This window comes from Cebus imitator, unplaced genomic scaffold (assembly GCF_001604975.1).
Source record: "Cebus imitator isolate Cc_AM_T3 unplaced genomic scaffold, Cebus_imitator-1.0 Scaffold778, whole genome shotgun sequence".
Taxonomy (NCBI): domain Eukaryota; kingdom Metazoa; phylum Chordata; class Mammalia; order Primates; family Cebidae; genus Cebus; species Cebus imitator.
The window spans coordinates 155,142-183,131 of record NW_016108093.1 but is presented as its reverse complement, the minus strand read 5'-3'; the positions used below and the strand labels follow the sequence as shown (position 1 = coordinate 183,131).

Sequence of the window (27,990 nt, the reverse complement as noted above, 5' to 3'; positions counted from 1 at the left end):
GTAGCTGGGACTACAGGCGCGTGCCACCACACCCAGCTAATTTTTGTATTTATAGTAGAGATGGGGTTTCACCCTGTTGGCCAAGATGATCTCGATCTCTTGACCTTGTGATCTGCCCACCTCAGCCTCCCAAAGTGCTGGGATTACAGGCATGAGCCACCATGCCCAGCCAAGACTACTGTGACCCTTAAAGGTACCTCTGTCCTTTCAAGACAGAGAGTGAGTTGCAGCTACCTTTACTGCCACACAGTGGTTCTTGGGGGCCTCACAGAGTCATACTGAGATCAAACCAACAGGCACTGCTCAGTAAAGCAGTCATTTTGTCTCCTGCTAGCTTGCCTCTGAACTTAGATACAGGTATGCTCCTCTAAGATGATTTCCTTTCACTCTGGCAAACACTTGTTGAGCATCCTCTTTTCATAAGCCACAACTCTAGGTTGTGGAGGATGCAAAGACCAGCCTCCTTCATAGAGCCCACAGTCTGCCACAGGGAGGCAGGTATACAAAGAGTTAATTTTCTTCCAGGAGAGGTTGGTGAATTGCACAAAAGAGGTTTGAAAGAAATGTGGGCAAGAAGAGAATGGCTCAGAGCCATGTTTGCAAAGGGAGTGGCCTTTGAGCCAGGTTTGGAAGAATGGAACTTCAGGAGGCAGCAGTTTGGGAAGGCAGAAAAGCATTGGCATGCCTGGCTCATTCAGGGAAGGACAGCAGTCTGGTTTAAATGTCAGATACATGGAGTAATGCAGAAAGAGGGTGAGATTGACCACCACTGCTACCTACATGCTGTTGATCTGGCACCGCGAGAGTGCCTGGAACCTGGAGAACTGCTTCAGCAGCTGGTACATCACCGCCCTGAGCCTGGAGGCCACAGGGAGGCAGGTGCAGGGGACAGGCGCTGCAAGATGCTGGCTGTAAGTTCGACATCTGCCTCATCTCAGTGCAGAAGAGAGCAATCCAGACGCTCTGGATAGTGCTGGATGCCACTGACCTGATGTGGCTGCCTGTAGTGAGGACTTGGCACCTTAATGAGTGGCACTCTGGAGGTCCGACTGACCTCCATAAAGCAGAAACTGCTGCCAAGCATAGTAAAGATCTGGAGGCATTCCTGTGATGTTTCACCACCTCCCATGGAGCCCAGTCATCCCTTCTACAGCAGCATCAGTAAAGATCGCAGGCATGTAGACCTCACTGAAGATCAGCTACCCTCTTGTGAGAGTCTAAAGGACACATCTGCCAGAGCTCTGCCCCTTTGGAATGAAGAAATAGTTCCCCAGGTAAAGGAGGGGAAATAGGTACTGATTACAGCTCATGGCAACAGCCTCCCTGGCATTGTCAAGCATCTGGAGGGTCTCTGCAGAGTAGAACCTGCCAGCTGCTATTCCCATTGTCCATGAATTGGACAAGAACTCGAAGCCCATCAGATGCATGCAGTTCCTGGAGGATGAAGAGACCGTGCATAAAGCCATGGAAGCTGTGGCTGCCCATTGGGCAGATAAGCTTCTACGTACATATTAGGAGTATGCCAGTGGACAAGAGAAAGATGAGTTGGAGCTAACCCTGTCATCTAGGTCAACTTAAGTATGCTCATTGGCTTCTGTACTAAAAGGCTGAGAAGTACACAGTGCTATTTAATGATATCTCCTATAAAAAAATATTTTATGCTGGGAGAAACCTGCCTATCAAAAGGAACTCATCAAGGCTATGAAATACCTGAGGTTTCACTTTAATATTTCTTACCATGCTTACCTAATGAACCAGAAAAATGTATTATATGTGGTCTCTCTCTGATGCCCAAGTTTTCTTCTTTGAGTCAGCATCCTTTGAGAGGCTTAAATGTTGACCAGTGACATAGATATATATAAATATTTCACTAGGACAGATTAATAGAAAACATCAACTTTGTGTTCAATGTAACTTTTATTGATGTCACTCTTCTTTAGTGAATTGTAGTGAAGCACTCAGATTACATATATTAATAATTGTGAAATTGGGAAAGTAGAAAAATGTACAAACAGATGAGTAGGTCTAACTTTTTATTCTCTCGCATGTTATGCACACAATCTTGTCCATGGTGAATAAAAATTCATACTAGATACGTACAAAAGAATATAGATTTGGCCTTTTTTTTTTTTTTTTTTGAGACACAGTCTCGCTCTGTCCTCCAGGCTGGAGTGCAGTGGCACCATGCCAGCTCACTACAACCTCCACCTCCAGTATGCAAGTGATTCTCCCACCTCAGCCTCCCAAGTAGCAGGAGACTACAGGCACATGCCATCATGCCTGGCTAATTTTTGGTAGAGATGGGATTTCACCATGTTGGCCAGGCTGGTCTCGAACTCCTGACCTCAGGTGATCCACCCACCTCGGCCTTCCAAAATGCTGGGATTACAGATGTGAGCCACCCCACCCAGCCAGATTCAGTCTTTACTATAAAATAAATTATGAGCATGATATGGAAAAGAAACAAAAGATCTTAGAAAGATGAACTCCAAAACATTAAACTGATGGTGTTTCTTTTAAAATCCATTAATGCACATCAGGAATCAGCAAACTACAACCCCTGGGCCACATCTGGCCACTGACTGTCTTTACATAGCCCACAAGCTACGAATGCCTTATACAGATGAATATTTACACTCTATTTGATGATACAGAACATTGACTTTGAAACAGCAATTGAGCAAAGTATCTCCTCCAAAAAAAATTTCCCTCTCTTCATTAGTAGACCTGTATTACAACAAAGTGGCCACAATTATTATTATTGACTTTTGATCATAAAAATTTGTGGAAATGTTTGTCTCTAAGATCTAAGTACCCACATAATATTCTTGATTTTGCCTCTTTGCCCACAAAACCTAAAATCTTTAATATCTGGCTGGTTACAGAAAGAGTTCCCCACCCCTGATATAAATTGGGTTATATTTTCACTTCTCTGTGTGGCTTCCCCTTTTGCTAAGGAAATGTTGAACTATTTTTCACAAATTTGACGTACTAGTACCTAGCTGTTTTGTTTTCTTTTTTTTTTCACATTGACTGTGTAGTGCTTGGGTTTTGTTGGGATCACAGTTTTAGCTTATATTATTACTTATTTATATTTATTTTTACTTCATGTTACTAGCAGGAGAATCATTTAAGTAATAAGAGTGTTATTATTCTAAAAACCGTGCTGTAGAAAGCAGTGCAATGCTTTTCTCATTGTATTGGGGAGTTTTGCAAAAGACAACATCGAATAAAAGAAAATTGTGCCTTTAAGGTCCTCCTTTCTGAATAAAACAACTTGGCCCCTGAAGCATAAATGAATCGAGTTTATTGGCTCCAAATGGCAGCAGTGGATTTTGAGACAATATTGTCATTTAATCCTTATAAGCAGATCTTCCTCTTTGGTCCCCGCAGGCCTCAGGGGAGCAATGGCATTTGCGTTGGCCATCCGTGACACGGCATCCTATGCTCGCCAGATGATGTTCACGACCACCCTTCTCATCGTGTTCTTCACTGTCTGGATCATTGGAGGAGGCACGACACCCATGTTATCATGGCTTAACATCAGGTTGGTTTGGAACCAAGGCTAATTCTGTCTGAGTATGTCAGCTGTCACTGTTCTTGAGAATGTTCAATACCCTGTGCATGATATGCTGCGGCTTTAGCTCATGGAAGCCTTTTACAGTCTTTTGTTTAGTTTGTGAGGGGGGATTAACAATTTTTTTAAAAGCAGTAAGTAAAAGTTTAGAGTATGGGGTTTTCCAGGAGAAAAAAAAAAATGTAGTCATTAAAATTGTTGTCAGTACAAACATACAAAGAATGAGAAGTGCCTGGATCTTGCTAGAACAGTGACATTAGAGCAAGAATTTAAAAAGTCTTAAAGCTGTGGGAGAGAAAATAGACCAAGAGCCCCTGGCAGAGTCCAGTATTTCATGTTCCTTTGAAATGAAATCCAGACCCTGAAGAATAAGCTCACCAGCCAGAAATAGAGGCAATTAGAGTTTTATTTTAGTTTTATTTTAGCATGAAGCTGTATGCTGTCTCTTCTTGCTTGAGGGCACAGAAGAGGTAACATTTCCTGTGTAACCCTCATCTGTTGCGGTTTCATGGACATCCTCTGCCCGTGGCTTCATAGCTGTGTCAGGACAGAGGAGCACTGATACAAGTTTGACTTTTTCAAGAGCATTTGAATTCCAAATTGTGTTTGTGAGCTCCAGCATCTTATGGTAAAGAGGTCATTGGAAACAGGGTTCAAGAGACCCACAGCCCAATGCTGGCTTGGGTTGAAGACAAGCCCCGCATGTCTTTGGGCCTCAGTTTTCCTCTGCGTTAAGTGAGGATGCTCTGCCAGGTGATCTCAAGGGCACTTCAGCTCTAAGTGTTGTGCTGCACATCACTGAATGTGCTCTGGCCACCTGCCACAATTTCAGGTCTGCAGAGAGTGACCATGTTCTAGAACAAGAAGACACTTGGGTAGTGCAAAGGTGTGAAGAAAAATTCTCTGAAAAGCCACAAGGTGGCAATGGTTTTTCTTTGTCTGCGGCCTTTTTTTAGTTTGTATTCTCTTCTCGAGATTGTAGAATGCCCAAGACAGCTGCAGAGCGTACATAGCTTGGAGGAGAGAAAATGAACAGAGATCTCCCAGTCATCCTTGGAGTTGGGGGAAAAAACTAAAATTTGAGAGAATCATCTCCTGTATCTGGGGTTTTGGTATCAATGTTAGGTAGAGATTCCTGGGCTGCCACTTCTATTGCCAGCCACTGCCACTTCCACTGACAACTTCACTATTTCTGGGCTAGTGTATCTGCCTGAGATCCAGGTGGGTCTGCAGAGCTAATATGGGGTTTATCAGTGTTAGTCATAATGATAAGTAACACTTATGTGGCAGGCATTGTTCAAGATACCATGCATATGTTAAGGTAATTCTCATAACATTCTTATAAGGGAGATAGGACTATTATCTCCATTTTAGAGTTGGAGAAACTGAGGCACAAAGCAGTAACTTGCCCAAGGTCACAGAGCTTTAAGTGGACGAGCTAAGATTTGAACCTAGGCACTCATACCACAGAGTCCACACTCTTAACCACTGTGCTATACTGCCTGTAAGAGGAGTTATAAAATTTGGGAAGGTTAGAATTTCAATTTCCTGGCATGAATCTCAAGGGTTGGATTAAGGAAAAGAATCCATTTTTGAGAATATAAACCTCAAGAAAATTTAGTCTCTTACCTTAAGACATAAGATGGTACCATCTTTGTTCTATGTGCAGAATTAGGGCAAGAAAAAATATTTACCCTGCACACAGTTGAGATCACGTTTGGTGACCTCTGAGATTACTTCCTGCTCCTGTTTGTCTGGTCACCTAGTAGATGCTGTGGATGCTCAGAGGCTCATAAATCATGTTTGTTTTTCATGGTATTTTATAAATCCTTTTCTCCCCCTCCCTCCAACATTTAAGGGACCAAATAATTTTCCATTGAGAGTAGAGAGTTGACTTTTGACATTTTGTTCTTGTAACTGCCTTTGGAGATCCACGTAGGTGCTGCTTAATAAGTGGCTCCAGCCAAATTCTGGATGTACCAGAGTTTGTTTAACCATTTACCCCTTGAAGGACATTTGGATAGTTTCAAGTTTTGGGGCTATTATAAATAAAGCCACTATGAATGTTCCTGTATAGATTTTTATATGGGCATAAGCTTTCACCTCTCCAAGATAGATGCCCAGGAGTGTGCCTTCTGGGTTGGATAGTAAACGTGTTTAGTTTTATAAGAAACTGCCAACTGTTTTCCAGAGTGGCTGCACCATTGTACATTTCCACCAGCAGTGTATGAGCGATCCAGTTCCTCAGCATCCTCCCCAGCATTTGGTATTGTCAGTGCTTTTCATTTCAGCTGTTCCAATGGATATGTGGGAATATCTCACTGTGGTCTTAATTTGCATTTCTCTCATAGATAATGATGTTGAACATCACTTCATATGTTTATTTACCATTCATATTTCTTCTTTGGTGAAATATCTGTTCAAGTCTTTTGTCTATTTTTAAATTGGATTGTTTGTTTCTTTGTTGAATTTTTTTAGAGTTCTTTATTCTAGACTGTAGTCTTTTGTCAGATACATGGTTTGCAAATATTTTTTCCCAGTGTGTAACTTTGCTTTTAATTCTTTTATAAGGGTCTTTCATAGAGCAGAGGTTTTAATTCTGATGAAGTATAATTTATCATTTTTTTTTCTTTTGTGGGTCATGCATTTGGTATCATGTCTAAGGACTCCACCAAGCCTTAGATCCTGAAGATTTTCTTCTGCATTATCTTCTAAAAGCTTTTTAGTTTTACACTGTACATTTAAGTCTATGATCCATTTTGAGATAATTTTTGTCTAAGATGTGAGGTTTAGGTTGAGGTTTTATTTGCCAGTGGCTATCCAGTTGTTCTAGTACAATATGTTAAAAAGACTATCCTTACTCCATTGAATTAATTTTGCTCCTTTGTCAAAAATCAATTGTCTGTATGTACAGGGGTCTCTTTCTGCACTTCTCTATTGGTTTATGTGTCTATCCTTCCAAGACCATACTGTCCTGATAACTATACTTATACAGTAAACCTTAGCATCAGTTAGAGTGATTCCTCCCACTTTATTGTGGCTATTCTAGTTCCTTTCCATATAAATTTTAGAATAAATTTGTCTACATGTAAAAAAAAATCTTTCTGGGTCCTTTGTAGAAATTATGTTAAAGCTTTACACCAATTTTTGGGGGAGATTGACATCTTTATTATGTTAAATCTTCCAATCCATGAAGATGATGTATTTCTCCATTTATTTATACCTTCTTTGATTTGTTTGATTTTTGCAGTTTTCAGCATATAAGGCCTGTACATGTTTTGTTGGAACTTGCATCCTGTCACCTTACTGCTGAACTCACTTATTAGTTCTTTGGTTCTGAAAGGGTTTTGGTCCTTCTTTTGCTTTTCTTCTTTTTGGTAGATTCTTTGGAATTTTCTACATAGACCATACAGGCCATCATGTTATTTGTAAATCGCAACAGTTTGTTTTCTTCCTTTTCAACCAGTGTGCCTTTTGTTTCCTTTTCTTACCTTATTGCTCTGGTTAGGATTTTCACTACTATGTAGAATAAGAGTGGTATAAATGGGCATCCTCACCTTGTTTCTGATCTTAAGAGGAAAGCATTCAGTCTTTCACTATTGAGTATATTAGCTATAGGGTTTTGTAGATGTTCATCACTAAGTTGAGGAAGTTCCTATCTATTGTTAGTTTTTTAAGAATGTTTTTCATTAACAGATATTGAATTTTGTCAAATATTTTTTCTGTATCAATTGATATGATCGTATTGAATCACAACATGATTTCTCTTGTTTAGCCTATTAATATAGTGAATCATATTGATTGCTTTTCAAATATTGAACCAGCTTTGTTTCTCTGAAATAAACCCCACTTGATGTGGTATATTATTCTTTTACATATTGCTGAATTCTATGAGCAAACATTTTGTTAAGGATTTTTATGTCTGTATTCATGAGGGATATTGGTCAATAGTTCTCTTTGTTTTTGTACTGCTTTTGTCTGTTTTTGGTATCAGAGTAATCTGGCCTCATAAAATGAGTTGGGCATGTTCCCTACTCTTTTGTTTTCTGGAAGAGATTGTGTAGAGTTGGTGTTAATTATTTTCATTAAACTTTCAGTAGAATTCTCCAGTGAAACCATCTGGGTCTGGAAACTTCTTTTTTGGGAGGTTTTCAAATATGAAGCCAATTTCTTTATTAGTTATAGGGCTTTTCAGATGACCTATTTCATATTGGGTGGTGGAAGTTTGCGAAATTGGTCAATTTCATTTAAGTTGTCAAGTTTATGTTGTTTGTAGCATTCCCTTGTTATCTTTTTGATGTCTGTGGGGTCTACAGTGATATCCCATTTTTGATATATCTTCTCTGTTTTTGGTCAGTCTTGCTAGACATTTGCCAATTTTATTGATCTTTTCCAAAAAACCAGCTATTTATTTCATTGATTTTCTGTATTGTTTTTCTTTTTTTCATCTTGATAGCAACCAGTGGTAGAACTGTACTGGTTTTCTAATTTCGTTTTAATTTATTTCTGTTTCTATCTTTATTATTTTGTTCCTTCTGTCTGACTCTATCCGGACAGCATAATGAAGCAAAGTATGCGATTACTGAGAAGTACATATGGTGTCAGTTCATTGCATTTTTCCAGATGTGTATAAATAATGATTACGTAAGTGTAGAAACTGACATTTACAGAGATTACATCAAAAGAAATTCCCTCTGAAATAAGATAATAAAACAGATTGATTTCTCTGGCTTGTGGTTTGTGGTGTTACTTAATAGCCATGAATCATTTCTGTAACCAAGGTTCTTATTCTAAATTGATTCAGAACCCCCCTGAAATTCGGTGTGGTATTTTGACCTCTGTGACTTCAATATGATCAGTACCTACTCGTTCCTTACTTCTCCAGGCTGATAGAGGCCCCAACAAGCTGTTAAGTAGCTGCTCAGAAGTCAGAAGCCCAGGGTGATTCTTAGAGTTCACCATAAATAGGAGTTAGGTGTGCTTCTTAACTATGGCTAATTTCAAGTCTGTGTATAATACAAAAATGAATATAACTATAAATCCAAAGCCAGGTCACTGCTTTCCATAAATCCAATTTATGTTTTTAAATTTGCGTTTTGTGATTGATATTTTAAAACATAATGGCAAAATGTGCAAATTGCTTTCTGTCAAAACATAACATTTTTCTTAGTCTCTTGAGTAAGAATTGTTATTGACAAAGGACGTAATTTTGGCAACTTAAAAAATGATTGTGTGATTATTTAGGCTAACGAGCCTTATGTGTGTCCTGACCACATTGTGACAACATGATGACTGTCTTCTTGGAGCCCTCAGCTTCAAGTAACACACACAAAATGGTGGTGATGGTGGGGGGCAGTGAAATGACATACACTCAGGTGGCCAAATGAACTATAACCTTCACACTCCAGAGTGTAGTAATATAATCATTCAAAGACAAGTAAGAATGCTCTACTTGGTATAATCCTATTAGACTGAGAATTTCTAATAAAGCTCTTTGCAAGATAACATAAAGAATAAAGGAAGGGAAAAGCTCTGAGCTCTTTATGTAATGGCATTTGCAACTGGATATTTTAAAAGACTTTAAAGATGCCTCCTTGTAATCAAAGGCAGTATCCTATAAGAGGAAAAGCTGAGGCTCTGGAGTCTAGCAGCCTGAGTTGGAATCTTGGCCATAGCATTTCTACCTTTGTGACCTTGGGCAACTTATTTCACCTGTAACCCTCAGTTTCCTCACCAACTAATGGGGGCAGTCGTAGTGTGAGGATAAAATGTGGTAATAAATAAATGTGATGAAGAATTCTCTTATCAGTGTACCATCTGACATATAAGCACTTAGTATATTTTAGCTGTTACTATATTAATAGTATTAGTCAGAGTGTTACAGCTGCTACTATTATTAATACTATTACTCAAGAGACAATGAATCTTACATTAAGGAATCTGGGTTGTTTTTCTGGTGTTTGCTATAATTTTTCAATGCTGTAGTAATAGAGTCTGATTTAAGTCACATTCTAAACATGTAACTAATTAAAAGTACCACCTTAAGAAGCATGTCTTCACTTGTAGACGTCAGGGGATATTAGTGACATGAGAATTTGGGCATTGTCTAGTGAAATAGTTTTCAGTCTTTTTCTTCATTATTGCCCCTGCTGAGGAGCCTTTAAAAACTTTTTCCCCAATTACCTCCCCTAGTGAAATTTTAATGCTACAGATCTACGGTACATCTCTGTCTGTGCTGTGGAACTTTGGAGGACAACAAACCATCATAATATCTAAGTTTTTTTTTTTTTACCTACAAGAACCAATTTTTTTTTTTTTGAGACAGTCTCACTCTGTTGCCCAGGTTGGAGTGCAGTGGCGCAATCTTGGCTCACTGCAACCTCCGCCTCCCGGGTTCAAGCCATTCTCCTGCCTCAGCCTCCTGAGTAGCTGGGATTACAGGCACGTGCCACCATGTCCAGCTAATTTTTGTATTTTTAGTAGAGATGGGGTTTCTCCATGTTGGTCAGGCTGTTCTTGAACTTCTGACCTCATGATCTGCCTGCCTCAGCCTCCCAAAGTGCTAGGATTACAGGCGTGAGTCACCGCACCCGGCCTTAAGAACCAATTTTTATACCCACGAGGGTGATACTGCCTCCATTGAGAATATGTGGTTTAGTGTAGTGGTTCTCAACTGAGGGCAATTTTGCCCCCCTGGGGACATTTGGCAGTGTCTGGAGATGTTTTTAGTTGGCTGCAACCAGAGGAAGGGGTCAAAACCTCAGCTTCTTGGTGGATAGGGTTGCCACTAGTATCTTGTAGGTGAAAGCCAGAGACTCTGTTAAAACTTCTTCCAATGCACAGTATGGCTCATCACAACAGAGAATTATCTGACCCAAAATGTCAATGCTGCCAAGTTTACGAAACCTTGCTCCAACATGATGGTAAGATTCAAATGTACTCTGAGTAACCCAGAAATTAAGGAAGGTGAAGGTGGACCATGCCAACTCAAAGGCTACAAGGTAAAGGGAATAGCAGAAGTTGGGTTCCTGACTTTCAGGTTGATCCTGTGTGCAACATGGTTTGCTTGTCTGGGAAAAAAAAGGTCATCTTTGTCTTCTTAAGTAACTTGTTGCTGTTTTTCAATAATATCATGCTTTTTGTTCTTTCTGTCAAATATGTGTAAAAATATGTGTAAACACTTTAAATATGTATAACATATTTAAGCAACAATTTCCTTTTTTCTATTTTTTGTATCTTGCTTTATAAAACAGATGAATTTCTGAAAAAATTACCTAAGTTTATTTTCTATGAGGTGTATTTCATCCTCTGATTTTATTTTACATTATATTTTGAGAGGCTCATCCTCATTCCTGATCAATCCTCATTTGACCTGGCTCCTAACACTGTTACTTTAAATTTAAATGTAGTGGCCTCTCAGCCTCTCTGGGTTTTAGAGGACGGGGACGGTTTAAGAGAGGATATGCATTTATTGAAAGTGAGAAATACTCCCTCATGGACATGGTCCAGATCATGTGCCCAGAGCTCCTAGCTCTCCTGTTGTCCCTATCACACTCACATTCCCTTCTTCTGCTGCCCAGAGTTGGCGTCGAGGAGCCCTCCGAAGAGGACCAGAACGAACACCACTGGCAGTACTTCAGGTGACACAAGGGCATCCTCAGAAAAAATTAACTGGGCCTGGCTTTTCTCTTCTTTCTAACCACAGATATTTCTCTTTACACTGTTTTACTCTTCCTGTATGTGCCAACCTCCACCCCTTTTAATAAAGGGGCAAAAGGTTAAGTCAGTTCTAATCATTTTTTCTTACCCCTCCTCTGGGTTGATTGATGTGTCAGTGTTCTTGGGATTCTCTCTGCTTTCCCCGCATGTTAGACAATGTGTTGCCAACACAAAGCCTGAGTTGTCAAGTGTCTCCTTTTTGTACAACTGAGCTTAGTGTTAAGAGCAGCTCATTTTCAGAGCCACAGTTTTCCCACAAAATCCTGCTTATGATCTAGTAAATAAGGCTCTTAATTCATAAAGAGAACTAGAATTTTCATATTTCAACCATAACTGGGGATAAGGCTTACACCATCTTAATTAAATATCACTGCTGTTATAGTTTTTCAAAATACATATTTGTGTGCTTCCACCTTGTCATGGTCAATCAGAAGATATGAAGAATGTTTATTTAACCAAAAAGATAAAGATTCTTCTAATGCAGTTTGCTTCTTAGTATCCTTCCAAGTTTATGATATAACTATGCTTAAGGGTGGTGATGTCTGGGCAAGCCGAGTACAAACTTTAATGTTTCTTCTTTTCTTCCTGTTTATTTAATTGGCATGTTTTCTTCCTGATCTGATTCTGTGTACTGGTAGATCCGTCAAATGCAAAATAGTCTTCAACTCTGTTCCCAGCACTATGAGACTATTTCACTTCCTTGAGGGCAGTGGTGAGACCAGTGGGTTGTGGGTGTTGGGATATCACCAGGCCCTGTATGTACACTGTAATGACACCCATGAAATTAAGTATTTAAGCTCACCGAAATCAGACTTTTTTCTACACACACATGTTCGTTTCTGGAGACTGACTTTGATACCAGCTAAATTGCAGAGGAAACCCTTTCCTTTAAAGCGTGCCTTCAAGAAGGAAAGTCCTTCAGGCAAAGTGTAAGTTATTACACTTGGGACATGAGCAAATTCAGATTATGATATGGTGTTCAAGGTGTTATATGAAGATGTATGTCTCATATTCCTCAAATTACTCAAAACCTCGACCATTCAGGGGCTTTTTTAAAAAAATGATTAACATAGAATACTTCTAAACTTTCCAAGATTTCATGGCATTTTATCTGTTAATCAGAATGGACAAGTTATACCAACAGAGAAATTATCAACTTTTGGTATTTATTCATTCCAGAATGAGCACATCAGTTTGCTTGCTTTATTTTTTCATTTAGTGTGGGATGTCCACATCTATCTAATTCATAATGGAAATAAAGATAATTGTGTTCATTCTGAAAGAAAAGACTGTCATTTGTGTTCTTATGAGCTTAGCCCTGATGTATCAGGGGAATGCTAAAATAAAACAGCATAAAAAGTTCCAGTGTCAGGAGAGAGATACATAAAGTGAACAGTAGCCTGACACTAGGAATTTCAGAAAGTTGGGGGACCCTCAAGTCTTCTGAGGCTTTAAACCTGCAGTTAAAATTCTGTGCCTGGGATGAGTGCGGTGGTTCATGCCTGTAATCCCAGCACTTTGGGAGGCCGAGGTGAGCGGATCACCTGAGGTCAGGAGTTCGAGACCAGCCTGGCCAACATGGTGAAACCCCATCTCTACTAAAAATACAAAAATTAGCCAGGTGTGGTGGCACATGCCTGTAGTCCCAGCTACTTGGGAGGCTTGAGGCAGGAGAATCACTTGAACCCAGGAGATGGAGGTTGCAGTGAGCCACGATCACGCCCCTGCACTCTAGCCTGGGCGACAGAGCAAGACTCCGTCTCAAAAAATTCTCAAAAAAAAAAAAAAAATCCTGTGCCTGTTCTTTCTTGCTGCCCAGTTCCTCACCAGAACACCCTGGCCCATTGCTTTACCTCCTCTTCCTAGAGACCAGTTTGGTTTTGGGCCCTGTCCCAAGGGTGGGGCTCTTTGTAGGAAACCACAAGGTCCCGTGTCATCCTTGGGGATTGGTCCAAGAGGCCCTCAATGCTGCCAGAAAAGTAATTACTAAATTGCCCTAAAGTAAACAGCCTTGAATAGGGGGAAAAAATTGCAGAACATCATTTGTTCATGACCCTGATCTGTTTTATTGTTTTTTTTTTCTGGGAGGGATTCTGTACATAGTGGGAGCAGGCATGGCTGGAGCAGGAATGAGGAGGAAGGAGGTGCTGCACATTTTTTTTTTTTTTTTTTTTTTGGGGGGGGGGTTGGTTGTTGTTTAGCAGTAACAAGCTGATAAGCAGTTCTTTGCTTCCTTTCTTAGAAATCTCCTGTTCTGCACTTACACCAGTAACAGGACCCTCCAAGAGACCCCAAGGGCCTTCCCACTTTTCTCTGTCTGTGGGAGGGCCTGGGAGGTTTTTTTAGGCTCTCTGCTGTCAGGAGTTTGGGCTGCATTTCAGACTTGGTTGATTGTCAAGTGGCTACAGTGAAAGTTGGAACTTCCATGGCAGATGTAGGATTTCCCTGGCATCTTTTTTTCTCTCCCCCATTGCCTAATGTTATCCATGTCATCCATAGCACAGTTTCCTGCCTCCGAATGAGGAAGGTACGAGGATTTAAAAAAAATTACCAGATACGCAGAGTGCCAGTTAGTGTGTTACTAAGCCAAGACAACTGCCCTGGTGCTTTTATAGTATTTGTTATAAATGAGTCTTGCCATTTGGCTTTTTCTTTCTGTCTTTAGTTGTTGCTCTCAAATGTGTGAGTCCTCAAGGCCATCTTGATGCAAGAGGGTACAGGGGCACCAGGATTAAAAGCAGATCAGGACTCTAGTTAATGATATTGTTAAAGAAAACATCATTCTGATATATATTAAACAGGTATGGCAGACATTGTTCAGGACCATCATGATTGGTATAGGGACCACTGTGATGGGGTTTTGCAGCAGGGGAGAGAAACAGGGGTCAGTGGATGGAGTAAGCGGGTAAGGGGGATTCTGGCTAAACTGACCTAACAAGATTCTTGCTGAAGACAGGCTAAGGGGATTATGCATCACCTGAGGGATTGTGGGGGATGAAGAACCCAATCAGATATTGGGGACAGGGGGTTCTGGCCAAACCAACTTAGCAAGACTCTTGCTAAAATTGGGCTATGCTGAGATGGACATGAAAGCCCAAAAGGCAGTACCTAGTTGGGAAGTGAATTCCTAGGAGTCTGACTAAAGTTTGGTCAAGGAGAGATTCTTTGTCAATATGCATGTGAAGTTTTTAGGGGAAATGTACTGATGTCTGCAACTTTATCTGAATGCATCCAAAAAAATAAGATGGGTGATAGAGAAATGGATAGATAGGTAATAAGGAATATACCGTAAAATGTTAACGGCAGAATCTAGTGATGGTGGGCATATAGGGGTTCACTATAAATTCTTTCAGTGTCTCTCTCCCTATATACTTGAAAAAATTTATAACAAAATGTTAGGGAAATTAAAGCAGGCCAGGGCAGAAGTGAGGAAGCAGCATAGAGGAAGGGCCCAGTGCAGTGAGAACCACATTTTGATAACTGGGACCACCTGGTACAGAAAAGCAAGTGGACAGTTGCCAGCATGTGTTGTGTTCCAGAGGCCTTGCTTAGAGTGGAAGCACATGGAATTCATTGCCCCTCCAACCCTCTGGGATCTGAAGTGGTATGCGACCTCTTTCTCACAACTTCTGCATGACAGCCTTCCCCTCCTTTTAGCTAACCACTCCTTCTGCTTCGGGAAGATGGTCAGTCTCCGGGCTACTTGCAGCCTGCATGGCTACCATGGGCCAAGCTAATACTCTCTGTTTTTCTCTTTGTCTTTCTCCCGGGTGACTTTCAGAGTTGGTGTTGACCCCGATCAAGACCCACCACCCAACAATGACAGCTTTCAAGTCTTACAAGGGGTAAGTCATAAGAGATGCTTCTTCCTGGGGAAGACATTTGAGAATTTGCCACATGCCAGGCACTTTACATAGATTCCCTCATTGTGATCCTGACAACATCCTTATGAAGTGTGTACTGCCGTCCCCGTTTTACAGATTAAAAGCTGAAGTTTGGGAGTTTGAGTCATCTCAGAGTAAGTGATGGAGCCAGGCTTTGTCCCCAGGGTCTGTGTTCTTAACATTATGAAGGGTGTGGGCTTGCCAGAAAGAGTCCCTGACTCCCCACTTTTCAGTAATGGATATTGGTTCTACAACTGGTTCCGAGTCTATCAGTGGCCCCCAGGAGAAGGAGGGCCATAAGATTTGACTGTCCATCCCAGGGATCTGAGGAAGAAAGGAGAGACATCAGGTGCCTGCAGGCATTCCTGTTCCTCCAGGGCCTGGGATCCTCTAGGTGAGGAATTTGGAAAGGGCATAGTAGGGATGGCTTGCCTTTGCTCCATGAAGTCCAGGGCCTCAGGTGGGAAAACCAGGAGCCTGGGGCTGGAATCATACAAAGGTTCATTTACTCATATGTTTGACACCTGGGCTGGAAGGCCTTGACCACAAGGACCTCTGACTGGAATGTCTGTGCAGGGCTTTTCCTTGTAGCCTGAGCTGCCTGTCAGCATGCAGGGTATTTGGATTTCTTATATGATGGCTCAGGGTTCCAAAAGCAAGTGTCCCAGCAAGCAAGGTAGAAGAAGCTATATCACTTTTTCTGATCTAATCTTGAAAGTTCTACAGCATCACTTCTGTGGCTTTCTATTGCTTAGAAATGCATTCCTAAGACCCAGCCCAGATTCAATGGGAGGGGATAGAGACCATAACCTCTGTATGGGAAGAGTATCAAATTTGCAGATATGATTTGAGGCTGCCATATCATCCCAGTTGTGCAGCTGTTGGGATGATTTTTTCTCCAGGTTTGGCTCTTTATCCAGGTCAGTATGACCTGGGCAGGCAAGGTGAGGAAAGGAGAGTTATGATAGGGGCAGAAATGTGTTACCAATATATTATTTGATCTTGAGAGTCAAGAACTATGTTGTTCAACATTGAATACCCAGTGCTGAGCACAGTGGCTGGCACATGCCGGAACCTGATAGGTGTTTGTTGGGTGGATGAGGGAGTGAGAGATGCAGCGTGCAACAGGCAGCTTTACTGACCACGTGTATGTTGTCCATGAAACCCTATTCATTTTTTTTTTCAGTCAGCTTTGAATCTGACTCATCATTGCACTTAATCCTAAATCCAGTGTGCAGCAGACTTCAGATTCCATAGGATCTTTGAAATGATTCTACCTACCAAATAAGAATTAAGAAGTCTGGCAAAATGTGATGCTGTGTGGGGCCAATGGGGTGCCACTGTAGCCTTTTGTGGTTTCTTTCTCTTTAAGCATGACCACAGTCTGATAAGGCATTTATAGCATTGATGTCCATTCTAGGTCCCTGCTCAAGGGACACAGATCCATGACCTGGAAAGTTCTGGACATTTTGGGAAGACTTTTCAATAAGCTACATTGGAGATTTGGCACCCACTTTAATAAGCTCCAGAAGATCTTTGAGATGGTCTTAGAATTGGCTGTTATGTCAGTTGGGAACATTTGGTTTCAATGAGAAGTTCTCTTTGAAAATTTGCTATTTGACTCTAGCTTTGATTAAGGACTTTAGAAAACAGGGGTTCAGGAACTGAGCACCTGGAAGCTATTTTAGAGTTTGGGAGATCTTGAAACTCATCCTGAGAAACCCCCGGGGAAAACATGATGGAGATCCTTATTTCACCAAAGGGAAGATAATGGCTCTGGTAGGACATGGCCACCCTATTCTAAAGCATCCTCCACAGAACTGTGGCCAGTCTAGATTAATTTTGTAAGAAAAAAGGCCAATAGCAAATGGATCGTAAGGTTTGGGGAGATTTCATCTTGCTCCAGACCACTCAAAACACCCCACCCCCTTCACTATTTCCCATTGCTTCTACCTCTGCATTCAAGCATCTGTAACAGAAAATAAGTGAAAAGATTTGGCTAATCATGTAGTAGAACTTACGATGTATCACATAAACCCTGCACACTGGAAACACTGGGCTTGTAATTAGATTCAGTAACAAGCTTACTGTCACTTTTCTGTGGAAATGTTTGAGTGAGAAAGCAGCAGGTCCAAAGTGCTGAGAGTTCTTCTGGTATTTAGTCCATACAGTGACAGCTAAAATAGCCCACACCCCCAGATGGAGTGAGTCTCAGGAACCCTCCTGGATGGGCCTGGATGGATGAACTCAGTGTTCCTGTCAGCTCCCAGAGGGCCCCTTGGGCTGAGAGCACCGTGCATGTGGTGTGATGAACGGGCTGGCAGAGACTTGCGCTGCACTCCTAATGGCACCCTGTTTGCCACAACCCTAGCCAGGAGCTGCGTCACAGCTTCCCCCTGACCTCTTTCCTTCCAAACCTCACACAATCGTGCAGAGGGCCCCTCAAAGTCAGTTCCACTGACCTTTTGAAAGGTTTTCAAGATTGCCGTTATATAGGGAAAAACATGCAAACCTCAAGCCTGGTTCTCCAGGGCACCCTCTTAGAAATGACTCATGCCCTGGCACAGAAAGGGCTTTATTTCTCCAGTTCCTCCTGGTCTGACTCCTCATTCCAGTGAGCCACTAACAGCAGGGTTCGGAGCGCTCTGTGGTCATGAGAAACAGAGAAATACATGGGCTTGTCATTTTTGGGTGAAACCCTGGGTTCTTGCAGTTTCACCTGAAATAGATCCAGGTCACATGCTCAGTTTTGTCATGAAACTGAAATCAGAGGTAGGGAAAATCCAGATGTTTGTTCTCTGCCAGAAAAAAAAATGCAGTTCTCTTTACCTCATTTTCTAAATATCTTCCTAAAAACAAACAAAAAAGTGACATTTGATGGGAAAGCATGTCTTGTAATGAGCACAATTTTCCTCACTGGTCTTGAAGCCCAGGGTTATAAACAGAGTCATGGCTAGGGAGCTACAGAATATTAGCTCATGTGGGAGAAGGAAGGGAGCTGTTGGCTAGAACTTTGCTTCATGTGGGGAAAGCATAAAAATGTCATGGCAGACTTCAGCTTTGTGTGCCTGGCAAGTTTGACTCATTAGAACAAAACAAGACAAAAAAAATCTCAGTTGCTTTGTTTCCCTGGAGGTCTTGGTGACTTTGCAACCAAAACAAAAACAACCCCAGCTGGAGGCAAGCTGCCCAGCCCCGGGGTGGCCTTCCAGTCCATTAAAGGGGCGGGGGGGGGGGACTTTTCATGCCAGACCAGACAGCTGAGATTTCTGTTGGCTGCACATGCAGACACATTCACTTGCTTCCCCGAGTTTACAGAAGAGCACTCATTGATGAGGCCACTTTGGAGCAGCTAAGAGTGTGAATCTGAATTTATCCTAGTTTTACCATATCAGCAGGACAAGGTCACAAGCTGGATATTAGTGGGATGTGGAGGAAAGGAAGCTACCAATGCCTGTGTATGTACGCACGTGCGTGCATGTCTGTCTGTGTATATGTAGTGAAAACTGTAGAAAATCAGCTGTTTATAGTTGTGTTCACATATATGACTTTTCAAGCAAGTTAGAGTCATTTGTTTCTGGGCCATCCTCATTTTTTGTTTCTTCAGGCTGAAATCTGATACCCTGTCACTTAAATCTTTAACTTCAAACAGTTGCGGAGGCGCCTTTCCTCCAATTACTACTCTGTAACCACCGCTTCCAAATGCCTCCCTTGGCCCCTGATTTCCCTTTCTGCTCTTCCTTTTCTGTTTTCTAGAAACTCAGAATCAAGATCAATTTATTCATTTATTTGACAGTTAATTATTGAGCACCTGTTCTATTTCAGACATTCTTTCAGATTCTGGGAAAACATCTGCAACAAGATAGATGAATCTGCATCCTGAAGTGATAAAGGGTGAGGGTGGAGAGTGGCAGAAGCAAGACAGTGGAGACACTCAGGCCTCACCAGCCCCTCTGAAGCAGAATCTACATTTTAACAGTGTCCCCAGGGAATGTATGTACATTTTACCATTAGAAAAGCCCTGATCTAGGCAATGCGTAGCTCTGGAGAGTTTTAAAGGAGGGAAGAAAACTATCTGTGTATCATGGTCAGATACTTGATTCCTATTTTTTTTGTTTTGTTTTGTTTTGAAACAGGGTTTCCCTCTGTCACCAGGGCTAGAGTGCAGTGGTGCCATCACAGCTCACTGCAGCCTTGACCTCTTGGGCCCAAGGGATCCTCCTCCCTCAGCCTCCTGAGTAGCTAGGACCACAGGTGTGTGCCACTATACCAAGCTAATTTATAAAATATTTTTGTAGAGACAGGGTCTTGCTTTGTTGCCCAGGCTGGTCTCAAACTCCTGTGCTCAAGTGATCCGCCCACTTAACCCTCCCAAAGTGGGAGGATTACAGGCATGAGACCACTGTGCCTGGCTGATTCTCTGTTTCTAAACCCTATTATTACCCTTTGCTGAGAAATCTTGCTCCCATTATCCCAATGACATGACAAGGCCCTCTATTAGTCCGTTCCCAGACTTCTATAAAGAACTACCTGACACTGGGTAATTTATGAAGAAAAGAGATTCAGTTGACTCATAGTTCTGCAAGCTGTACAGGAAGCATGGCTGGGAGGCCTCAGGAAACTTACAATCATAGCAAAGGCAAAGAGGAAGCAAGCATGTCTTAACATGACAGAGCAGGAGAGAGAGAGAGCAAGGAGGAAGTGCCACACACTTTTAAACAACCAGATCTCTTGAGAACTCACTAACACAAGAACAGCAAGGGGGAAGTCTGCCCCCAGGATCCAGCCACCTCTTACCAGGCCCCTCCTCCAACACTTAGGATCACAACTTGAGATGAGATTTGTGGGAGGACACAGAGCCAAAACTTATCAGGCCCAGGCCGGGAGCGGTGGCTCATACCTGTAATGCCATCACTTCGGGAGGCCAAGGTGGGCAGATCACTTGAGGTCAGGAGTTTGAGACCAGCCTGGCCAACATGGCAAAACCCCATCTCTATTAAAAATACAAAAATTAGCTGGGCGTGGTGGCAGGCACCTGTAGTCCCACCTATTGGGGAGGCTGAGGCAGGAGAATCACTTGAACCTGGGAGGCAGAGGTTGCAGTGAGCTGAGATTGTGCCACTGCACTCCAGCCTGGGTGACATAGTGAGATTCCATCTCCAAAAAAGAAAAAAGAAAAGCGTATCAGGCCCAAATCAAGTGACATCATTTATTTACTCTTCTGCCCTGTAGTAGTTGTCTGTGACTGCTGTAACAAATTACCACAAAGTGGCTGAAAACAATACAGGTGTCTTTTCATCTTTTTTTAAAAGGGATAGGGTTTTGCCAGGTTGGCCAGGCTGGTCTTGAACTCCTGGGCTCAAGTGATCCTCCTATCTTGGCCTCCCAAGGTGCTGGGATTATAGGCATAAGCCACCATGCCCAGCCAAAACAATACAGTTTTGTGATTCTTACAGTTCAGTAGATCAGATATCTGGTGGGCTCAGCTGGTTTCTCTGCTTCAAGTTTTTCGAGGTGTCAGCAAGGCTAAGCTCTGGGAGAAGCCACTTCCAGCCTCATTCAGGTTGTCGGTAGAATTCAGTTCTGTGTGGTTGAAGGACCGAGGTCCTTTGTTCTTGCTGCAAAGCCAGCAACAGTGGGGCGAGTCTTTGTCAAGCTCTGAATCTCTCCTGTCCTTTCTTCTGCTGCATTCCTCTGACTCTTTTGCTATCCTTGTCCAGGTTTTATTTATTTTTTTTTTTGAGACAGAGTCTTGCTCTATCGCCTAGTCTGGAGTGCAGTGGTGTGATCTCAGCTCACTGCAACCTACGCCTCCTGGGTTCAAGCAATTCTTGTGCCTCAGCCTCCTGAGTAGCTGGAATTACAGGTGTATGCCACCATGCCAAGCTGATTTTTGTGTTTTTAGTAGACACGGGATTTCACAATGATGGCTGGGCTGGTCTTGAACTCCTGACTTCAAATGATCCCACCTTGGCCTCCCAAAGTGCTGGGATTACAGGCATGAGCCACCATGCCTGGCCCTTCTTGTCAACTTTTAAGGGCCCATGTGATTGTATTGGGCCTACCTGGATAATCTTAAGTCCGTCCACAAAGCCCCTTTTGTCAGGTAATGTAACAGGCTCCAGGGATTAGGCTATAGAAAGCTTTGGTGGGGTGGCCATTACTCTGCCTACCACATGCTCCATCCCTGAAAAAAAAGTAAGTTGTTCTCATTAGTGTAATGACCTTAACTTTTAAAGACATCTTTTAATATTATGTAAGAATGGAATGAAACAGACATCATCATACATTCATTCTAGAAAAATTATTTCAAAAATAGGACTGTTTGCTATTCCTCAGTTCTTTGATCAGCTTTCTTTTCCTTCATTACATTTGTCAGTCAATACGTATTTGTCTATCTCCCCTTCTGCCTCCCCCTGCCAGCCCCCCTCCCCGCTGCCACCTTCACCTTTTAGAAAGAGTGCTTGAGGGGCAGGTGCTAAGTTATATTCCTCTTTGTGTTTCCAGCACCCAGCATGGTGCCTGGCACATAGTAGGTGCTTAATGAATGCAGAAGAAATAGACACTCATTGTCACATGCTCAAAAAATGGTAATAAGCAGGTTGGTGGTACTTTCTTGAAGGGGCTTCTCTCTTAATAATGGCAGTAAAAAGATGAAAATTCCTTGAAAGGGCTTCTCTATTAATAATGGCAGTAAAAAGCCACACAAGATAGCCAAATGATGTTAATGACTAGGCTTTTTTTTTTCCCCCCAAACAAATATGTGCTTGAAATTACATATCCAGTCTTTGGAAATGAACTTAATTAGTAGTATGAGCTCTAACTACATGCCAGATTCTGTGTTAAATATTTCAGAAATATTTAATCATCACAAAAAAAGTCACATGGCAAATAATAATGAGTCAATATTTGTTGAGTGCTTGCCACATATCAGACACCATCCTAAGTTCTTTAAATGAAAAATCTTTTACACTTCTAAAATAAAAACCTCTTTTATCACTACATTCACACTTGTAATGCCAAATATGTGTGGTCTTTTTCTATACCAGCCAGTTCTCCAGTTCTCAGTGAATACCAACTGGACCTCCTACAGTTTAACTCACTAACTACCTGGAGTTGGCATCAGATCACACAAGTTAAGGACTCAGTCCCACAAGACTGTCCCCACTTCAGACACTAGTTGCAAGTCCCAGGTCGTGACCTGTACTTCAGACTGACTGGCTGTATGTTGGGGGTTCCCACCCCCTCCTCAGGTTTGATAATTTGCTAGCATGACTCACAGAACACAGAACTTTTACCACTACCAGTTTGTTATAAAGGATACAATTCAGGAATAGCCTAATGGAAGAGATGCATAGGGCAAAGGCTGGAGATGGGAGTGTGTGGTGCCAACTTGGAAGCCCTCCAAATTGTGTCATTTAGGGTTTTATGAAGTTTCCATTAAATAGGCATGGCTGATTAATTCAGTAGCCATTGGTAATTAATCCCCAGTCCTCCCCTCCCAGGAGGTTGGATATAGGGCTAAAAGTTCCAATTCTCTAATTACATGGTTGGTTTCTCTGGCAACCAGTGCCCATTCAAGAGTCACCTTATTAGCATAAATTCAAGTATGCTTTAAAGGAGCTTATTATTAATAAAAAAGACATTCCAGCCAGGTGCAGTGGCTCACGCCTGTAATCCCAACACTTTGGGAGGCTGAGGCAGGCCGATTACGAGGTCAGGAGATTGAGACCATCCTGGCCAACGTGGTGAAACCCTGTCTCTACTAAAATACAATAATTAGCTGGGCATGGTGGCGCACATCTGTAGTCCCATCTACTCAGGAGGCTGAGGCAGGAGAATCGCTTGAACCTGAGAGGTGGAGGTTGCAGTGAGCCAAGATCATGCCACTGCACTCCAGCCTGGCGACAGAGTGAGACTCCATCTCAGGGGTTGAGGGCAGGGGGGGGGACATGTTCCTCTCGCCTTATCTACTCAGGAAATTCCAAGGGTTTTAGAAGTTTTGTGTCAGGCAAAAACCAGATATATTTCTTGTTCTATCACAACATCATGGCCTCATAATGCCCCTAGAGGTAGGTAATCATTAATATTTCCATTTTACAGATAAGGATACTGAAGCACAGAAAGGTTAGGTAACTTACCTAGAGTCACACAGCAAGGCAATGGCAGTGGCACAGTCAGGACCCAGATAGTCTCTTGAGAGAGCCTGTGATATCCACACCTATACCTCTTAGAGTGTTGGCGTTGCTTTTGAAACATTTCTCAGAGAAGCCACATTCCTGCACAGGCTTGAAAGATGAATAGAGGTCGGCCAGGTAGGTATTCTGGGTGGGAGAAGGTGAGAAGAAAAAAGGATGTTCCAGGTTCTAGAAGTTGCCTGAGCTAAAGACATGAAGTGTGAACCCAGGTTTTGAGGAGGGGCGAGTTGAGGGAGCAAGTCTATGCTTTTTCTGTGGGCAGCACAGGAATGGAAAATCCAAGAGTCACCAAGTGTAGCCAGGAAGGAGGCTGTGCCTGTTCCCACAGTGACCCTTGCTCAGCCCTGTGCTGTTCAGAGCCCACAGGAAGGACTCTCTTGGCTCCTCTGTGATAGCAGCCCCAATCATGTCATGAAGCTGTTGTTGCCTGTATTCTGGGTCAGCTTAAAAAAGTTAGTTCTGTCACACAGAACTGCCCTGATTTCCCCAAAGCCACCATATGTGGATTTATCTAAGTTCTTCCTCTACCTAATCATGCTTCTGGCACCATCTCTTGGAATAAGATGTTAACGCCCTTTTCACAAAGTGACACTTTTGATTTGTCCTGAATTTACCCCTTGTAGCCTCTAAGGATTGTCCCTTAGTTTCTTACATTTTGGGATTTGCTGTGGAGTCTGAGGTCACTTGATCTTATTTGTGGATTGCAGGCATATCCTTCTGTAGCCTGAGAAGACCTTTTGTTCGTTTGCTGTCAAACAGAAGCCATTCCCTTGCTTTACTCATTTTAATTGTCTCTTTTGGGGTTTATGTAAGTCTCTTGTAGCTTTCATTTTTTTAATTTAACTTTTAAGTTCTGGGGTTCTTGTAGCTTTCTTGAGATGGCAAGAAATTAAGTAGTCCAATGATAATAAATGCTATGTGGTTTTGCAGAGGTTAAGATGACAGAATAGGTTTAATTGTTTTCGTCATTGATTTAAGGGAAGAAGCGGAAGAAACTGACTTTGGGGGACTTGTTTTGTGCTGATGGTTTATATTATCCTTCCTGATGATATTTATCATTGTGCTGGCTTTTTCTTTAGTAAAATTCTACAGGTACTTAGAACTGAGAGCTTAAAGTCTATTACTTTATAAAGAACCACTTAATTGTTTCCATTATATATTTGTCTATCAAAAAATCATCTGCCACTTTTCTACTCAGTCATGTGGCATTTTGGAATCTTCCTAAAGTTTCATTGGGTTAGCAATCAGTCACCTGCAAATGGAGGCATTTCTGTGCTCTCTCTCTTCTACATGATTTATAAAAATGTAAAATCAAATTGGTCTCTGGGGTCTCTCCTTGTTTATATTTCCTCATCCACAGATGGCCCCATTTAACTGAGCCATTTCCATATCCGTCACTAAACATTCCTGAAATACCAAGGGGATTCAATTTTTAAAAACAATCTTTGCTGTTGGAAGCTTTAGGAATGTATTAATAAATAGTGCTTGCTAATTTCTCTCCTTCTTGTCCATGTGCTTCTCAAAGATCTCTGATTAATTCTTGGTGTTGCCATTGCAGGTAGAATTTACACTCACTATGATTTAAAACTACTTGTAATTTTGGTTCAAGTTGATTTGGTGATTGTCAACTGTCGCTCACTTGCAGAGTGGCCTCTCCCTGTAATATGAAAGAGAATGATGATCAAAATGGCTTCACAAGCAGCCTGTGCTTGCAGAGCCCCAGTTGTACCCTCAAATTGCTGCAGTCAGTCTGAGTTTTATATTAACTATGCTGCTTCTGATACTTACACAGAACAGATTTTCTAAACCTTAAATGAATGTTTGATTTTGCAGGTTATTTTGAAAATTACATGATGGGGATGTCTGAATTGGAAGGACATGAGAGTAGCAAGTTCCTTGCTACTTGAGGGTAGATAAAATTACAGAATTGTTAGTTCGAGCTCCTGTTTCTCCTTTCCACTGATCCCACCTTCCTAAAGCTGGTGGGGAAACAAGTTACCTTGCTACCTGGAGCACAGTGTAGGTACCTGGGTAAGGAACACAGAGAAGCCTTAACTAGTTTGTCAGGATACTCAACAAAATGTGGCTTCCACAGGCCTACTTTGGGGATGGGGTTTGGAAAGTTTCTTTTACAAAAAGCTTTCAAAAATATTCTCTATAAATCAATTTTGGCCTATTAGGATCTAGACTATTTTAGGGTAATTAATCTGCTGAAAGGCACTTCGAGGAAAATTGCAATAAAGATGCCAAAAGAAATGCTGTTCTACACTGAGTTTGATCCATCCACAGACATAACCCAGCCTTTCTACTTTGGAAACTGATTTTTCTGCCTTTTGAGTTTATTTAGTTTCTGCTCAAATGCTACCTCCCAATATATCTTTGAAACTGCTGACATGGGATGCTTGACTATGAGCTCCAGGGCTATATAAGTTATTAAAAAATTTTTTTTCTTTGAGATCCCTTTTGTACAACTAAGTATGTGCCCTCTTGTTTGTTCTCAGGATGGCCCAGATTCTGCCAGAGGAAATCGGACAAAACAGGAGAGCGCATGGATATTCAGGCTGTGGTACAGCTTTGATCACAAGTATCCTTTTAAGTAGCATCCCCTGTGTCAGTGAAACACTGGGGATGAAATCTTCTTGTTGAATTGCCAGTGAATGACATCTGATAAGTAAGGAAAGATGCATGCTTGGGACAGGGACAGTATGTCCTCTCATAGAGCATGTGCATTGAGTATTCAACTACAGGTAGTCCTGGTGAGTATCTCTCTGGCCAAGAGGAATGTTTGCATATCCTTAGAGTAACCAACCCACAGCCTGGTAGACTGGTGTGGCTCTTAAGAGCTTTGTATCCAGGGAACTGTGCCTTTTTAGGTGATTAGATTAAAATTACTCGATGAATCATGCTGTGGTCAGAAAACGAAGTAGAACTTCAGCTGTAAATCCATATGGGGAGGATAATTCCTATTGGATGAACTTGGCCAAGTCTGATCTTGTATGATCTGATACTGGCGTAACTGGGCCACATGCAGGGCAAACCCTGTTCTAGTAGATTCACTGGGTCTCAAGTGAAAATTAAAAACCAAAATGTTAAACCCTCATTGTTCTTTGTTTTTTGTTTTTTGTTTTTTTGAGAGGAGGTCTCACTCCATTGCCCAGGCTGTGTGGTGGTGTACTTGTACTTGGCTCACTGCAAGCTTTCCCTCCGGGGCTCAAGCAATCTTCCCACCTCAGCCTCCCGAGTAGCTGGGACCACAGGTGCATGCCACCATGTCCAGCTAATTTTTTGTGTTTTTGGTAGAGATAGGGTTTTGCCATGTTGCCCAGGCTGGTCTCGAACTCCTAGGCTCAGGTGATCTTCCCACCTCCGCCTCCCAAAATGCTGGAATTACAGGCATGAGCCACTTCACCCAACCCCTCACGGTTTCTCAGGTTGACATAGTGATCAAATGGGCAGGTGGCGTATTATATATGGTTTTTGGAGATGCTGAAAATGTTAAAAATTTATTGAAGTATAACAGATATACAGAAAAGTACACAAATAATAATTGCTCAGTAAATTATCACAAAATAAACATACTAACACCAAACCAATCAAGAAACAAAATGACCAAGGCTGGGCATGGTAGCTCATGCCTTTAGTCCCAGTACTTTGGGAAGCCAGGGCAGGCAGATCACTTGAGCCCAGGAGTTACAGGCCAGCCTGGGCAACATGATGAAACCCTGTCTCTACAAAAAATACAAAAATTAGCCAAGTCTGGTAGCACACACCTATAGTCCAGCTACTCGGGCCCTGTCTCAAAGAAAAGTGGGGGGGAACAAAATTGCCATCCCCCTCATGCCATGACTCAATTGCTACCCCTTCCCCTCCCCAAATGTAATTGCTCTGTTGACATCTAGCAACTAATAGTTTCACCTGTTTTTCAACTTTCTATAAATAGGACTATACAGTATATATATTTTAATGTCTGGCTTATTTGGCTTGACATCATGTATATGATACATCCATGTTCTTATATGTAGTTCTAGTTCATTTGTTCTCATTGTTCCATAGTATTTCTTATATAAATATATCATAATTTACCATTCTATTATTGATGTACGTGTCTTTTGATGCACATATGCATATATTTTTCTTGGGAATCTCCCCAGGAGTAAAACTGCTGGGTCATAGGACATGGGTAGGTTCAACTTCAGAAGATAGTGCCAGTTTTCCAAAATAGTGATACTACTTTACACAGTCACTTCTAGTGTATGAGAGTTCCAGTTCTTCCACATCCTCACCAACATTTGATGTTCTCAGTCTTTTTAATTTTAGCCATTCTATTGGGTTTGTAGTGGTATTTAATCATGGCTTTAATTTGCATTTCTCAAATGACTGATAGGGCTGAGCACCTTTGCATATATTTACTGGCCATTTGGTGTGTTCCTTTATACAGTGCCTTTTCAAGTCTTTTGCTCATTTTTCTGTTGCGTTGCCTGCCTTTTTCTTACTGATTTGCAATAGTTCTTTATGTATTCTAGATATGAGTCTTTTGCTGATCATATGTGATAAAAATATCTGCTACCACTTTGTAACTTGCCTTTTCACTTTTTTTTTTTTTTTTTTTTTT

At 41.7% G+C, this 27,990-nt stretch overlaps 1 protein-coding gene and 1 pseudogene across 2 annotated transcripts in view; both read left to right on the top strand.

The window, feature by feature from the left end:
• SLC9A7 (solute carrier family 9 member A7) overlaps positions 1–27,990 on the top strand; it is a 153,360-nt gene that overhangs the window by 115,650 nt on the left and 9,720 nt on the right. Inside the window, exons 12-15 of one of the 2 annotated variants that reach the window (XM_017519820.1) lie at positions 3,394–3,547; positions 11,158–11,217; positions 15,078–15,141; positions 25,880–25,962. In XM_017519820.1, the coding sequence (XP_017375309.1) occupies positions 3,394–3,547; positions 11,158–11,217; positions 15,078–15,141; positions 25,880–25,962 (361 nt within the window). The remainder of the gene's footprint in view (positions 1–3,393; positions 3,548–11,157; positions 11,218–15,077; positions 15,142–25,879; positions 25,963–27,990) is intronic. The other variant, XM_017519821.2, reaches the window with a different exon arrangement.
• LOC108297170 lies at positions 69–1,641 on the top strand (annotated as a pseudogene).